This window comes from Solea senegalensis, linkage group LG20 (assembly GCF_019176455.1).
Source record: "Solea senegalensis isolate Sse05_10M linkage group LG20, IFAPA_SoseM_1, whole genome shotgun sequence".
NCBI classification, from domain to species: Eukaryota; Metazoa; Chordata; class Actinopteri; order Pleuronectiformes; family Soleidae; genus Solea; species Solea senegalensis.
In genome coordinates, this window is record NC_058039.1 from 3,107,181 (window position 1) to 3,123,010 (window position 15,830).

Genomic DNA, 15,830 nt, shown 5'->3' on the forward strand with positions numbered 1-15,830 from the left:
TAAAAGCGGCAAGGCCACTTCTTAGTTTAGTTAGTTAAGAGGTTTTCAGCTACCAGTGAAACTGCAAGGCTAATTCCGCACTTTTTAGAGCCACTCGCAGAATGTAAACAGCGTACGCCATCTTTGCTAACAGTTACGCTAACAGGACCAAGTATCACTGGTGGGCAAGTAACAAAGAAAAGAATGAAGATATTAATCGACTCAGGGGAAACTGAGGGTGGGAAGCACATTTTTTCAAAAATACTAGCCCTATTCTAGTAATACAAAGCTAAATGCTAATCGGTGAAGTATTCCTTACGTTCTATAGGCCAGTTTATTTCCAAACTGCAGGCTTTTTTCTGTTTCTGTTTCTTCTTGAGTTTGGACTGAAAACAGTGCCTTTACTTGTCAGCGAGTTACGTATAGCATGACGTTGTACGGGCGTGCCGACAACGACGTTGAACGCAACACAACAGACAACAACAACAACACACCAGAGGACGTCCAGCGGCTCTGAAATCAGAGGCTACGAAACTGCACAGCAAGCGCGAGATAGCCGTTAGCACCACGCTCATCCTGAGGCGAGCTGCTAAAACATTATTTCATAAACCAGCGCCACCTGTCGACTTTCAACAGCCTCCGTTTGTTAATTATACCCCAAAAACCAGCCATGCCAAGAGCTTTCTTTGTTTTAAATGTGTCCTGAAGCTCCGCACACGGAGCTCAGTACGTCTACGGGGCCGGTCCCAGGGCTCCGGCTTTACCTGCGGGACGAGTCACTCACCCTGTGTGGGTTTGGCTAATCCAAAATAGCGAAAACAAGGGGGGTGTTCTCTGAAGACACCCCCATTAGCACTTGGTACTTTCCTCATGGTGAAATTAACCATAGACTGCATGAAATTAACATGGCAAAAAATCCAATATTCTTATGTTGAAGATTAAAATTAAATGGGTCAGTTTTTCTCATACCTACTGTTGCCGACTATTGTTCTTTGTTTAAGTAATATCACTTGATTAAGCCTATTCCACAAAATAAGTAGTTAACGTATGTATGATTCGTGCTGATATTGTATCGTATCGATATCGGCCAATACTCAAGGCTGCAATATCGGTATCGTATCGGAAGTGAAAAAGCTGGGACGTCCCTAATCAGCGATTTAAGAGGGTTTTATCAACACTGATTTGATGGAAGTGGAACCCGCCACCGAGACGTAACAGGAACAAGATCCAGCGAGTAATACTAACAAAGTCACATCCTGCAGTAATTTATGGAGTAGAGCCTTTAAAGTAATTATGAGGTGTGCCTATAAAACAAGTCCCACTGTGAGGTCTTTATGTGTTTATTGTCCATGTCAGTGGAAAAGCACATTTCAGCAAAAGGTGTCACACCATACATCTCGCTATGTCTACATAGTGCTTACTTGCACAAAGTGTCATCCCTGCTCATGTCTGAACGGACATATGCCACGCGAAGGACGGCTGGCTTCACGGCGAGGGATGGACGCGTCGCGCCAAGTCGAAGCAAAGTAGTTGTGCTGATGACATGAAAGCAAAAACCTCGGCGTCAACACAGAGCCGGCTATCTTTGGAAAGTGATGATGATCTCTGCCGTGCTTGTCGTCAGCGCTGACGGAGATTGCGACGTACAGCCGCGCGCGCGTGCGTGCGTGCGCCGCATACCGTTTGACATGTTGACACAGCGGCTCCTTAAAAGTACACGTGTCAAAAAACTTGGAACAAATAGTTGCGACGTCGAACTTCGGTAGATTAGCCAAAGCGATGACACGAGCGCCGGTGTTTAGAGGCCGGTTTTGAAATATGTGTGCGGCGTTCGTACGTGAGGAGAGAGAAATGGAGGTGACGGGGAAAAGCTCTGCAAGAGTGGAAAATAAGTGAAATGTAAGTCATAGGTAGCAATATTTTGATAAAGTAATCATGCTTCAGGAGCAAACCCAGGACTCTGAAATGAGCCTTTGGTGATTCTGCGACGCTGCTCCCAACATGGCAGCATCAGATTTACAAATTGAAAATCATTAATAATTCTAACCAGGATGTGATAAATCTGGAATCACTCCCGATGAACCTGGACACACTTTCATAAATCAAAAAGATTACTTGGAAATTTTTTAAAATCCGACGCCAAAGTGTCAGCCTTACTAATGGTTTTTGTAGATCCCTTACCGTGATATATCATTAATCTGAGATACATTTGAAGTGTGTCACCGGGGCAATATGTGATCCTTCTAACATTAGGAATTCGCTGGTCTGTGTCAATACGGGGAGCTAAAAGGGATAAAAACAAGGTGGGGGTGCCGGGGGAGGGGGGGAAGTTGCCCGTGAGTTACATTTTGATAAGGCAGTCGAATGAATATTTCAAACGACCCGACGCAGCACAAACTGGTACATTGTACACTGTACAGCCGGTGCATCTTAATCACGGTGATATTGACGAGGACCAACACACGGCAGAGATGATGATGATGATGTGTTTTAATGCGGAATATCCGCAGAGAAAAAAACGCCACATCCACCCCTAAAAAAATCCCCCCCGTCTGCCGAAAAACCGTGTCTTTGTTCTGAACGCGGCGTTCCAGAGACTTAGGAGTGCTATTGTAGAAGAGGGTGGTATTGACCGTGATGGTGAACACGGGGCACCTCTGTAATCTAAATGTCATTCAGTGAAAAGCATCTCCCACGCGGCCCATGGCTTTCATCTGAATGTGCCTCCGAAAGATTCAATTACTTTCCCTCTCCTTCTATTTCTTTCACCCTCTGATCTCCACCCTCCTTCTCATGCACTAGTTGCTTATCTGCCGTGATTATAGTCATTATGAGGCAGCCGCGGCGGCAGTGAGATTTTCGGGCAGGAGCAGACGCGCTCAGCCAGCTGCCTCTGCAACGAGGTCCGTTTAGTAAGAGACCTGAATACAAAGAGCTGGAGATGTTATGCTGGCTGTTGCATGAATTACTGCAGATTCAGGGTTAGTCATATATTGTTTAAATATATGATTATATATATACATATATATACATATATAAATGCTTTTTGCAGGCAACACAAGATCTGTTCTGATAATCGATCGGTTTGAAGCTTTTTACATGATTAAAACAAGATTTCCGATTGTTTAAGCTTAAATGTGAATATTTTCTTCATTTCTTTGCTTTGTGCAGGCGACACGATCTCAAGATTGCTACACTGATCAGAGCAATTCATCGATTATTAATCAATGACTAAATGAATCAACGACTGCTTTGACAATCGGCAAATCGGTTTGAAGCTTTTTTTCATGATTGAATGAACCAGATTTTCCGATCGTTTAAGCTTCTTAAATCGAATAAAGAAATCATTTTCGGTTTGTGGGACAAAACAAGACCATTTGAGAACATCACCAACAACATTTCCAGGTTTCGACGAACACCGATCAACCGAGCGATCACTTCTAATTGATAGTCGATCATGAGAATAATCGCCCTTTGCAGCTCTAGTACTGAGAAACACTGTACTGAGAGTCGTGTGGCGCTGATAGGCTTAATCAGCATTGTGTGAACTCGTTTGACGCGGACATTTGTTTGTATCTGCACCGCCACATATGCATGTATGCATTGTTTGCTGCAGGAATACACATCTCTGACTGTGCTGTGCTGCTGAGGTAAAGGGGAGAGGTGGCAGCCCGGGGATAGAGGGCTGTATCAGCTAACACAGCTGCTCTTTTCATGTTCAAAAATCTGTTTCTTGCACGTCTCAGTCTAGGTTTCGGGAAGGGGGGGGTGGAGTTTAAATGTGATGGAACAAAACTCATCTTTTGACAATGACATCAAAGGAGATGGCTTCTTTTGTGTTTGAAGTGCAGCATGTTTGAAGTGTTCTGAAGACAGTGGAGTGGTAGGGCGAGTTCATTGTTGCTTCGCTCTGGGGATGATTATCAGCTGCTATCGGTGCGCATCTCTGAAACAACTGTCAGCATGACATGTGAATAATGATCTCCCTTTTTCACCTGCTGACACCTAACCAGCTCTGACACCTAAATACCGACAGTGCTACTCAAGTTCACACTTTCATTCCTTCTCCATTTCTTTTTGCTGCAACTTCACGGAAAATTCTTTCCAAGATAATGGCAAAACTTTATTTTAACCAACCGCCGTATTTATCACTTACAAGGACGATAAAAGCGGCAAAGGAGTGGTTTTTAACGTGGCGTGATGCAAATGTGTGTTTATTAGCGCATTAACAAGTGAGACTTGATAAGAGTAGAACATGGCTGTAATAATACTATATAATGAGCCTGCTGCAGGAACGCTCAGTGACAGCGCTAATAACATTAGAATACGAGTGGGAACGAGTGCCTTATTAACACAGAAAATGCAAATAAAAACACACACTATATACTACTTTACCAAATCTTAACCAAATCAAGAAAAAGCTGCAATGGAATCTGTCGTTTTTGTTCTGTACATAAAATAAAATAAAATAAAATAAAATAAAATAAAATAAAATAAAATAAAATAAAATAAAATAAAATTAAATTAAATTAAATTAAATTAAACAGCTATGGTATGGGATATTGTCCTCATCATTAACAAAGATGATAATACACCTGTAAATGCCGCATTACTACAGATATACTTCCTCAGGTGTTTATTACCACTCCATACCTGCATACAAGAGTGAATTGTAAACCGTTCACCACGTGCGTATAAATATTTTAAACACAGCTTTATCCGAGCCATTATTATTATTCAGAAAGATCCATTATGCATGATCGGTATCAACTATCGCGTCACGTGCACATTTAGCACTCGCTGCAGGAAATAGCGCGTTTTCTTCTTCTTCTTCGCGTCTCCCATATTAGCCGCTATCATATAACTGTGTGTCCTTAATGGTTACATTAACCTGGTAAAACAGACAAGTTAACAGTCCTCCCAGTGTGTGCAGTGAGCTCTAGATTTAGTCGGACCTCTAAAATCCTCCTCCGCTAACTATTATTGTACATGGGTTGGCAGTCTATAGTCCAGCCTGTAAAATCTTTCAGGAAGGGTCATTAAGGATATTTCATTATCTCCATATTGCCAAGGTCAGGTTGTCCATATATCCACTTTACGGCTGCTGGGGGAATATGCTGCGACTGTAGTATAATAGACCAGAAAATGTCCACACCAGGAATGATGGGAAATCAATACTGGGGCCCAGCTCATCAATACAAACCCCATTTTCACAAGCAGGAAGAAGGTACTCAGGAAAAAAGCACGCCGAAGAAAACGGATCAGATCAGTGCACGAAAATGAAATAAAACAATGTTTTATTGTTAATAAAATGTTTGTGTTTTTCGGCGACGGCGCTGGCACACTCGTCACAGAAGAGGTTTAAACTGGTTTGGCTTGATTTTGTTTTAATCTGCCAGCACTGGATCAGGCAGTCCATAAACGTCCCGGCACAGTCGTGTAACCACGTTAAAAGCGAAAGAAACATGGGTTGTGACAATGATTTGCCCCATTTATTACAGCCGAGGCAGCCGGCGGCTTCAATCTGCCTTTGGTTGGTTAGGAGAATGTTGATGTTTTCACTTTATTGCAGGGTAATGGCGAGAAGAAGAGCAGGACGCCAACGAACAAAGGAACGTTTATATCATTACCGACGGGTGTTCAAAATTAGCAGTGTCATCCGGTGTGACTGGGTCCTAATGGTTTTAAGTCATCATGTGAGCATACAGAGAATGTATGTACCTGCAGTACAGTGTGAGCTCTGTGTTTCTGTGATGATCCCAAATACAAATATAAGTGAATGTGAGATAGAAGTATTGAAAACTTTGAAAAACTAAATTGAATGTGTATTGGTCATTATCAGTCTGATACTGGTCAAAATCACTGGATCAGATATCAGACAGATATGAGATTGTAGACTGAAAAATGTAAATAAAAATCAGCAAAGCAGTTTAGCTGAGTCATGATTGGGCTGTTTATTACAGCAATATTTGGTACACAGTCAGAGATTTACGTGTTTGAACTGACTCAGCATTAAGGTGCTGTTGACAGAGTTAACGTAAATAAAGGTCCACATAATATGAATCAATTCTTAGAAACATTAGAAAACAGACTGCGACGAAACAGGGTTGCGTTGCACACAAAAAAGTAGTATCGTCCCCTCCCTAATTTTAAGTCATTATTGTGCATGTACAGTGAGGTCACACATAGACTGACTAGGTGTGACATCTATGACATACTGGGCAGCAGACACTTTTACTGTACAGTTTCAAGTTAAATGTCCCACATTTAAACTTTTTAAATCAAAAAGCTCTCAATTTTGACATGTAATAAAAACATAAGCTCTGGTAAATACTGATACAGTTGTGCTCAGGACATCTATGCCCACTAGCAGAGTGGAAATCAATATTCAGTAAAAGTATTGTATTATCAAAATGTGAATGGTGTAAAAATACACATTTAACTCCATGCTTCTTTTAGGACATTTCATTGTGCAAATGACTGTAACCTATAGATTCATTGACAATGGAAATGACTAGCATTGTATATGATTTACTCAGACAGGGACATCATTGGAAACTGTTTACACTTCATTTTGTGGACTCACAAATTAACGGATTTAACAGGAACAGTCAAATGTAAGTGTTTATACACCTTTTGGGAAAAGCTTCAACTGCTACCAGAATAAGGACGAATTTGTGTCATTATTCAAAGCCTTTTAAATAGTGATCGATATCAGACTGACTTCCAGAAAGTACTGAAGCAATATAACTGTGCAGGAAGTGACTGTGGCAGCTACACTAGGATATCTGGATTTCCAGTTGTTACCTCACAGCACTAAACTCAACAGTGTCATAAATAAAGAGTTGGAGCTCTACAGTTCATTTTGTATAAAAAATAAAAACCTACCTCACAGTCTCCAGGTTTGTCTACAAAAGTTTCCTGAACTCTTGGCGTAGTTTGGAGGCTTTGTGCGGTTAAAGCAGAGCAAACTGAGAGTGGGAGTCTCCACCGCGGCTCCGCCTGATAGCTCAGCACCAGCTAGCCTCACTGCTCCCCGGCCGCGCAGCTGCTGCTCTCCGCGGCTTGGCTCCCGCTCTCTCCCCAACGCCTTGGTTTGGACGAGAGGGTCGTTGACGTTTTGTTCGTCTTCGACTACAGCCGCGGACTGAGCCTTGGTGAAGGCCTCAGGTTCAGAAAGGTCTGCGGGCGGTGGGACAACAGAACCCCGCAGAGCCAACCAGGAAGTCTCCCTACTGGCTCCTCAGAAACATAGCTGCCCTGCGCTGAGTCTGCCAGGCAGCACTTTCTCTCAGGCTGAGCCGTCACGATTTCTACAATAAAACATGTTTTAAATCAATTTTCATGTCGTAATACACAATGTGTGACCATGAAAAAACTACAACAGAAATAATAGCAAACAAAAAATATAAAACATACCGCAAATGGTATGGGTAACACCAGGGTGATTAAAAATATTACATTACATCCTGAGAACAAACATGTGTACATTTGCATGAATAATTAATAATTAACTTATGCTGATTGTAAAAGATGGCAAAATTATGTATGATATTGGTTGACCTTTGTCCCTTAAAATGACTTGTATGCCTGATGCTTGAGGTAAAACACATTACCCATAACCTATAGACAAGAAAGATTTTGAATTCCAACCAACTCTGATTACTAAAAAAAAAGTTGTTTCACTGAATTATGTCGTGAACTACTCAGTAAAGTCCCCCAATTCTACTTTTTCATATTAACATTTTTAAATGTTTGAGACAAATATTTGCATATCAGCAAACATACCAAGATCTGCCAATATGATTAATGACTGAAACACAGGAGTAGGCTGCTGCTTCCTTGACTTCTATGCTTGCACCCAAATGTTTATTTATTTTGCACAGTGCATCTGCTCTGGCATTCATTCATTCATTCATTCATTTATTAATTAATACTACATTTTCACCTTTTCATTGTTTTAAAAACCCGCAGCTTTTACTTTGAAAACCGGATGTGGTGTTTTTCTTTTCATTTTTCCCTCTGTCGTTCTTTGATTACGTAGAAGTAGAGCGACGCTCACACATGCCTGTAGTGTTTCTGTCACATCAGTATGGCAACAGTAAAAGTCAGCGAGGCTGAAAAAGTCTACATTTTACACGGTATTCGGGTAAGTTTGCACCTCTAATCGTCCTCGCACTGTTCTAACTGTATATCATTTGGATAAATGACACGGCAGTGAGTGGTTTGTGCTCCACACGGGCTCGCTGTGTTAGCACTTGTTCTCTAGCAGCCTGTGTTGTTGTTGTTGACATGTTGATTGTTGTCTTCAGGATGATTTGCGGGTGGACGGAAGAGGCTGCGAGGACTACAGACACGTGGAGATAGAGACTGATGTGGTGTCCAACACGGACGGATCTGCCAAAGTCACACTGGTAAACCATAAACACACAACATCGCATGGTGTTGCAGCTAAAGTCCAACATTTTGCCTCATAGTCTGGATTAATACAAATAAAAACAGTGCGAGAATGTTAAAGTTATGCTCTGTGCCTTTTTACTGACTCGTTAATTTTGTTTCATGTAATCTCTGTCAGGGTTACACAGCAGTTCTAGTTGGGATTAAGGCTGACATTGGAAAACCAAAACCCATGGTGCCAAATGAAGGATATCTGGAGTTTTTTGTTGACTGGTGAGTATGATGTGAACCATGAGAAAAATAAGAGCAAACTTTTTTCTGTTTAGTCATGTGAGCATTCCCCTTACATTTTGCGCTTGTAAAGTCATTTTGTCAATACTTTCCTTATGTTTTCATGACTGTATTAACCTGAGGTGAAACATCCATCCATATTCTACCACTTTATCCTCCACATGACGGTCGTGGGGGGCACTGTGCCGATCTCAGCTGGCATAGGGCAAAAGGCAGGTCCATCACAGGGCCACATATAGAGACAAACAACCATTCACTCTCACCCATATGGTCAATTTAGAGTGTCCAATTTACCTAATCCCCATATTGCATGTTTTTGGACTGTGGGAGGAAACTAGAACCCACACTGTTTGCTAAAAGAGCATGAAAGCAACAAGTAAATCCTGACTTTTGTTTAATAACACAGTCCAAATTGATTGTAAGAAATACTGTATCAAATTGACTGGATTATAAGGTCTGTTGACAAAAAATATGTGATAAAAATGAACTCTTTAAAAGATGCTTTTTTTTATCACAATTTGTGTTAATATGTGTTATAATAATGCTGGTAAGTGTTTCAGTCATTTCAACCACTAGGAGGTAGAGTTGTGTTGTCTGTTTCCCGTGTTTCACAGTGATGTGCAAACCTTCCAAGTCAGACAGTGTCATAATGTGTTACATTAAATATGCACCACACATGTCTGGAGTGGAGACAACTCTCTGTCTTATTTACTTTTTTCCCACCACCTCAGTGTTCTGTTCCCGCTAATGTTTATTATCTTATTGTCCTTCTTCCGTCCTCTCCAGTTCAGCCAATGCAACCCCTGAATTTGAAGGCAGAGGAGGTGAGGAGCTGGGGACGGAGCTGAGTAACACTCTCTACAAAGTCTTCAACAACAAACACAGCGTGGACCTGAAGAGCCTGTGCATCAGTGCAGGAGAACACTGCTGGGTGCTCTACGTGGACGTGCTGGTGGGTGCAATCATACGTCCACGTCACAAGACACGGTTTATTCCTACTCGTATGATATAATGTGGCTCATCTTTATGTTTTATTTGAGAAATAAATCCAAGCAGATTATTTGAGTTGAGGAAAGTAACATATCACACCTTTTATGTTTCCACAGCTGCTGCAGTGTGATGGAAACTTGTATGATGCCATTTCTATAGCTATCAAGGCCGCGCTCTTCAATACAAAGTGAGTTATGTGTCATTTTATTTTATTATTAATAGTCCTGTAAATTCTTTAATGATCATTTATTTTGTTAATCCTGATGCTTTGTTCTATTTTATCACTGCAAAACCCGACCTGAAATATGAATCAGGGCTCGTAATCCTTGGAAATGCTTGAAACGAATAGCTAATTGACTCAATACTATGTTTATTAGCCCGAGGAATAAAACGCTTTCGTGTGACCTTGCCTTTTTGTAAAACACATTTTTGTTTGTTTGTAGCACACTACCACCTCATTTATTGCAATAAAACAGTAAAATAATACTTTTTAGTTTGAATGTGTTGATATAAATTTAATCCCAGCTGTGAGGTGCTGGAAAACATGAAAATGGACGTTGAAAGTGCTTGAATTTGATCATGGAAACCTGTGATGAATGCGCTTCTCAACATTCCTCTGACGTCATGACCAACAGAATTCCCAGAGTGCACATATCGGCAGACGAGGAAGGAGGAAAGGAAATTGAGTTGTCGGACGACCCGTACGACTGCATGAGACTCGATGTAGAAAATGTCCCCTGCATCGTGACCTTGTGCAAGGTGAGCTCACTTTGTTACACTCGGGAGGTGAATAGATTCTAAAGGTCCGTCGTCACACGCGTGCAGTGAATACATAAACGCTGTCTGTATCCACAGGTGGGCCACAGACACGTGGTGGACGTGACTCTGCAGGAGAAGGCGTGCTCTGTGGCGAGCCTCATCATCTCTGTCACGCACAAGGGCACCATCACCTGCACGAGGAAGGTGGGCGGAGGCAGCCTGGACCCAGAGAGCATCTTTGAAATGACAGAGGTGAGTCCGGTGCCTTCTCTTTAACCATCTGGCCTCCTCTCATCACAGCTGGTACATTAGCATAAGGTGGTTTAATTTATTTTTTTTATCTCACAGTCATTGTCACGTTTACATTATGAGAGTTGACCTTGAGCTTATAATTGGCTAAATTAATCGGTAGGTGGTAAAATAATGAAGAAAATCAAACGTTTGTCTTGAATTAAGTCTTTGTTTTCTCTCTTATTATAGTGTTAAATGTGATGGGTAGCCACTGTACTGTTGTGTTAGAAAATCAACCCACATTATGTAAAAATATGTTACGGTGTTGATTTAAATGAATAAAACGGTATGTTTTTCTGTTTCCAGGCAGGTAAACGGGTTGGAAAAGCTCTTCATGCTCCACTCATGGCACTGCTGCAACAGGAGGAGAGTTTGGGAAAGAAGAGACAGAAAGTTGGCTTTTTGGGTTAAAAGCACCGTGTGTATGTAGATGTAAACATCGTTTTCTAATAAAACCTTTTATATATATACAGACATTTTGTCTTTGTATGGCAACAACTTGCATAGTGTTGTATGGAGTTAAAAGAAACAACTCCTATGATCACTTTATTTGTCTTTATCAGAGATTTGGCTCATGAAAAATACTAGCATTGATTTGCAACATTTCAGCGCTAGACCTCAGGGCAAGACTTTATTTTACTATTTTGTAATACACAATATGAACTAGTCTTTTGTACTTTAAATACAAGGGGCCATCGTAGAGTGACATTATAAGGTACTTAAGGTATTTACTGCAGTAAATGGATGATTAACCACTTTAGACAAAGATAGTAACTAATATGTTATTTTTTCATTAGTATTTTAAATTCAGTTCAGTTCAATTTAATTTGTATAGCGCCAAATCACAACATACATATCTCACTGTACATATTACAATAATATGTAACGCAACAATTCACACAATGAGCAAACACTAGGCATCAATGGAGAGAAAAAACTGACCAAACCAGACTCAAAGATGTGCAGCCATCTGCCTCGACCGGTTGGGGTGAAAGGAAAAATGGGGGACAGAGGAGGGGAAGGGGAGAGGAAGGAGAGGTAGAGACAGAAGATTGTATCAAGTTATAAGTTTTGACTAGAAAGTTGTGAATTAGTCAATATAATAAGTTGGTGTGCTAAGTCATTTATAAATTAGGTTTACACATATATATATTGCAGGCATAAAAACACATCAGAGCATCTCTGTGTTTGTCATCCTCAATCACCAATGATGAGTTGATCAAATCTGAATCTCTGCACAGGAAAAGTCCAGACTCTCTGTAACCTTCTGTCTTTGCCACGTGGCAGTAGAGGATTTGTAAAGTCTCGCAGAGAGACCAGATGTGACTGGATGGTTTCCACCGGGACTGTTGTTTGTGAGTGTGCGTGTGTGTGTGTGTGTGTGTGCAGACTGCGGGAGCACACGGGTCCAAAACAAATTCCTACATATGTTCAGAGCTCTCATTGCACTTTGAAACAAAACATTTGATGATTGATGATTATGATTAAAGACTACACAGATGCTGGTTAATGAATGTTTCATTTCGGTGCTTCACTGCTGCCAAAAAGCACCCAGAAATATTCCGATTTTTTTCCGAACGAGACATAAAGTAAGAGCATTTTTGGCCAGCTTTTAGGAAAGAACGTCTTATTCAGTCATGTTCTCTCAACAGTCCAGTCTTTTAAAGGCAAGAAATAAACTGACACCAAGTTATTAAGGCTTTTATGCAACAGGCGAGTCAGTGTTTGTTGATTCGTTTTTTTCTTTTCTTTATTTCTGCTCCAAGTTATGTCATAACTGTTTCCACACTGTCTCGCTCCTGTCTGCCAGTCTCCACCTGCTCTCCACACCTGGCTCTGGTTAACACAGCTTCTCCAAGTGAAGTGTCAGGAGCCAGATGACACACAGACACACACACACACACACACACCATCCTCTCAGGCTCCTGAGGATGGATTGTTATTCCTGTAAATGACAGTTTTGGACTTCAGTGCTTTCCCTCTGTAGTGTCGTATGAGAGGGAGGGTGTGAGGCGCAAGCAGATAAATTGCAGGCGTCTACGTCGCTTCAGCCTCATTCACCAGGTCTGACCATGGAGTTCAAAGGAGGGTGGTGCGTGCTGCTGGGAGCACTGCTGCTCGTGAGCGCGTCGTGTCAGCAGACTCCACCGAAGAAGAAGCCACTGAAAAAAGGTACAGCTGGAAAACATCTGTCACTTCACAGCCTGTATGAGGAATGGCAGGATTATTTGAGACGCTGATATCAAATGAAATCATCTCCATTGTTTTCCCCTCACAATCATGCACCTACAACTGCACTGTTCCAACTTGAATACACATGATGTCAATGTTCTCTGCTGTTTGGACTCAGACGCGACCCGGGACACTGCCATCGAGGAGCTGCAGAAACAGATCAACGACATTGTTGACGAGCTCAACCTTCTGAAGGAGCAGCAGGCCCTGCAGACAGGTAAAGCCCATATTAAATAGCTCTATATTCTGACAGCTGACATTGGTTTCTCAGTCTCAGGTCTTTCACTATAAATCTAGGGCTTTATTCAGATTACAGCTCAAATTCCAATACAGATGAGATTTCATTTGATGGTCACATTCATAACTATAAGTGACTTGCATCTGATTCTGTTGTTTGGCCAAAACAAGCCACAGAGACTCTCATATGACCCTTAACTATCAGATCTATAACCACTCTAGGACATCTAGGAATGACAGATTTTGCATATTGGATTTCTGTGTCCTCAAAGCCCTGAGAAAAACTCTGATGTGAGTAACGTCTGTGGAAAAAACAATCACTTCAGCCTCGTAATGTGAACGTAGCCGCTACGAGAACCTTCTCCAGTTGATTTCTTATCCACACCCTCAAGAAGAGGTGGTCCATCTGCTCCTGTGGCTGTGCCGTTTGCTTTCCGAGCCTTTTTTCTGCAGATGAACCCTGAGAGAAAAAGAGAGAGAGTGAGCAAAGTCAGAAAGGACTGAATTAATGAGTGAAAATGATAATGATCTATGTTCTATAGAAGCCTATTCTCTGCATGTTTTGAGTCAAGCAATTGACAGGTTAATTATTATATGGTTGAATTCTCTAGGCGGTAGATCATTCCATTTGCAAAATAAAGTGGCAAACACTGTAGCATGTGCTATTTGTTTACATCTGGTCTCACCCTAACCCCAACAAGAAAGGACGTGGACACACCCTAAATGACCCTTTATAATATTTAAATCATAAAATGGTCGTATTGTCTTTCAAGCATTTAAAGCAGTGTTTGATCTCTCGTACTCTCACACGAGCGACAGTGTTCATGGCATCAAAAATAGATTTTCAAATTGGTCTGAGCCATTAAAAGTAAACACAGATGGGATCCATGTGTGTGATGGTCGTCTTTGAAATGTGGAAGGCACATGGCAAGTTTGTCTGATCTCAAGTACAGGACTGGAAATGATTCCCGGTTGTTCTTGCAATCCAAAAAAAAAAAGATGAAAAGCACCTTTTAGTTTCATAATGACAATGAGGTTTTCGTGCTTATATCCTGACTTTTGTTCATATATCAAAGCGGGGATAACAGGACATTAAAGTGATTCTGGAACTGGATCACAGTTGAGTTTTATGTGTCTTTTTTTCTCTCCCTCTGTAGTTTGTTTGAAAGGCGTAAAGATCCACAGCAAGTGTTATTTAGTCGACCCTTTGAAGAAGCGCTATCACACTGCCAGTGAAGACTGTAACGCCCTGGGCGGCGTCCTCGGCACGCCCTCGTCCAGCGATGAGAACGACCAGCTCAGAGACTACATCCGCCAGAGCATCGGCCCAGACGAGCAGGTCTGGCTGGGTGTCAACGACATGACGACTGAGGGAAACTGGATGGACCTGAGCGGCACCAGCATCACATACAAAAACTGGGACACCACCAATCACCGGTCCCCCCAACCGGATGGCGGCCAGTCCCAAAACTGTGCCGTCCTGTCTGGGGCCGCGGGTGGGAAGTGGTTTGACGAGAACTGTCGTGAGGAGAAGGCCACCGTCTGCCAGTTCAACATTGTTTGATCCCATTTATCTCATGATAGACTGTGCATGGTCATAGCTGCTTTGTCTGTATGCTTGCTGCAGTGCCTGCTACTTTCAAAAGGAGCTTTTCAGCCCGTGGTTCTCAACCGGTTCTGCATCTGGACCCAATTCAGATCAAAAAGTCAGAGTCAGTTGCAATGAAGGTATTACATTTACAGAAATGATGTGGCGATATGTAATTTGCAGAATTCCTTGTGGTCGCAGTAGAGAACATATTCTCTAAGGCAGGGTTTCTCAATCCTGGTCCTGGGGAGCCACTGCTGCCCTGCATGTTTTAGACACCTGATGGGTCCTTATCAGGCTTCTGCTGTGCTTACTGATGAGCTGACTGTTTGAATCAAGTAGAGAAACATCTAAATTATGCAGGACAGTGAGTCCCCAGGACCAGGACTGAGAACCTGTCTGAGGTCATTTCAAAGATTTTTTCCAACAATAGAAGTTATTAGATATTCAAACTTCATGGCACCAATGTCTCTTACGATAAACTAGATCTCCACACCTTGAAAGCTCCATGACGCTGGTTGAGAACCACTGGTTGAAGCTCAGGCATCCCTTACAAACAAATAACTACTGTAGAGTATTTTACAATCAAGTCAAAGCGATAACATTTTGCAATTGAATAAAATCCAACCTCTATCTTCAATGAGAATTCTTTAAAGAGATGATTTCAGTTTGCTAGTTTTGTAGTCTCCTATAAAGGTCTAACCTGATGTAACTGAAAGAGGGCATCAATAAAATACAAAAAAAATATCCTTGTCTTTTGTCGTTTTGTACGGAAGCGCATTGCATTCACTTGAAAAAAAAATTTTGGTTTGTTTTTTGGAATAATTTATTTTTTGGTCTGTTTTCTGAGTAATTTTTTTTTGGTCTGTTTTTCGGAATAATTAATTTTCATGGTTGGTTTTTCTGAGTCTTTTTTTTTCATTTTTTTGCGCTAATTTAGAGCGCATTTGAAACAATACACGCAATAAATGTTCTATTTATAACAACATGGACAGCTTGTTTAGTTTAATCAAGTTTTACTTTGATCTGGGTTTAAGACACTGGGAGATAGTCCTGTCCTTAAATC

General features: G+C 41.4%; 2 protein-coding genes across 2 annotated transcripts; both read left to right on the top strand.

Annotated features, from left to right (window-relative positions):
- The first annotated feature begins 8,025 nt into the window (after positions 1 to 8,025).
- Positions 8,026 to 11,175, top strand: LOC122786541 (exosome complex component RRP42-like). The gene is made up of 8 exons (XM_044052912.1): positions 8,026 to 8,128; positions 8,292 to 8,393; positions 8,555 to 8,649; positions 9,454 to 9,619; positions 9,774 to 9,844; positions 10,293 to 10,416; positions 10,513 to 10,668; positions 11,014 to 11,175. Exons 1-8 carry the CDS (start codon positions 8,072 to 8,074, stop codon positions 11,116 to 11,118), a joined length of 876 nt encoding a protein of 291 aa, XP_043908847.1. The 5' UTR covers positions 8,026 to 8,071; the 3' UTR covers positions 11,119 to 11,175.
- A 1,508-nt stretch (positions 11,176 to 12,683) lies between these two features.
- LOC122786134 (tetranectin-like) lies at positions 12,684 to 15,511 on the top strand. The gene is made up of 3 exons (XM_044052181.1): positions 12,684 to 12,879; positions 13,058 to 13,156; positions 14,334 to 15,511. The coding sequence occupies exons 1-3, from the start codon at positions 12,780 to 12,782 to the stop codon at positions 14,738 to 14,740; spliced, it is 606 nt and encodes a 201-aa protein (XP_043908116.1). The 5' UTR covers positions 12,684 to 12,779; the 3' UTR covers positions 14,741 to 15,511.
- Positions 15,512 to 15,830: the final 319 nt, after the last annotated feature.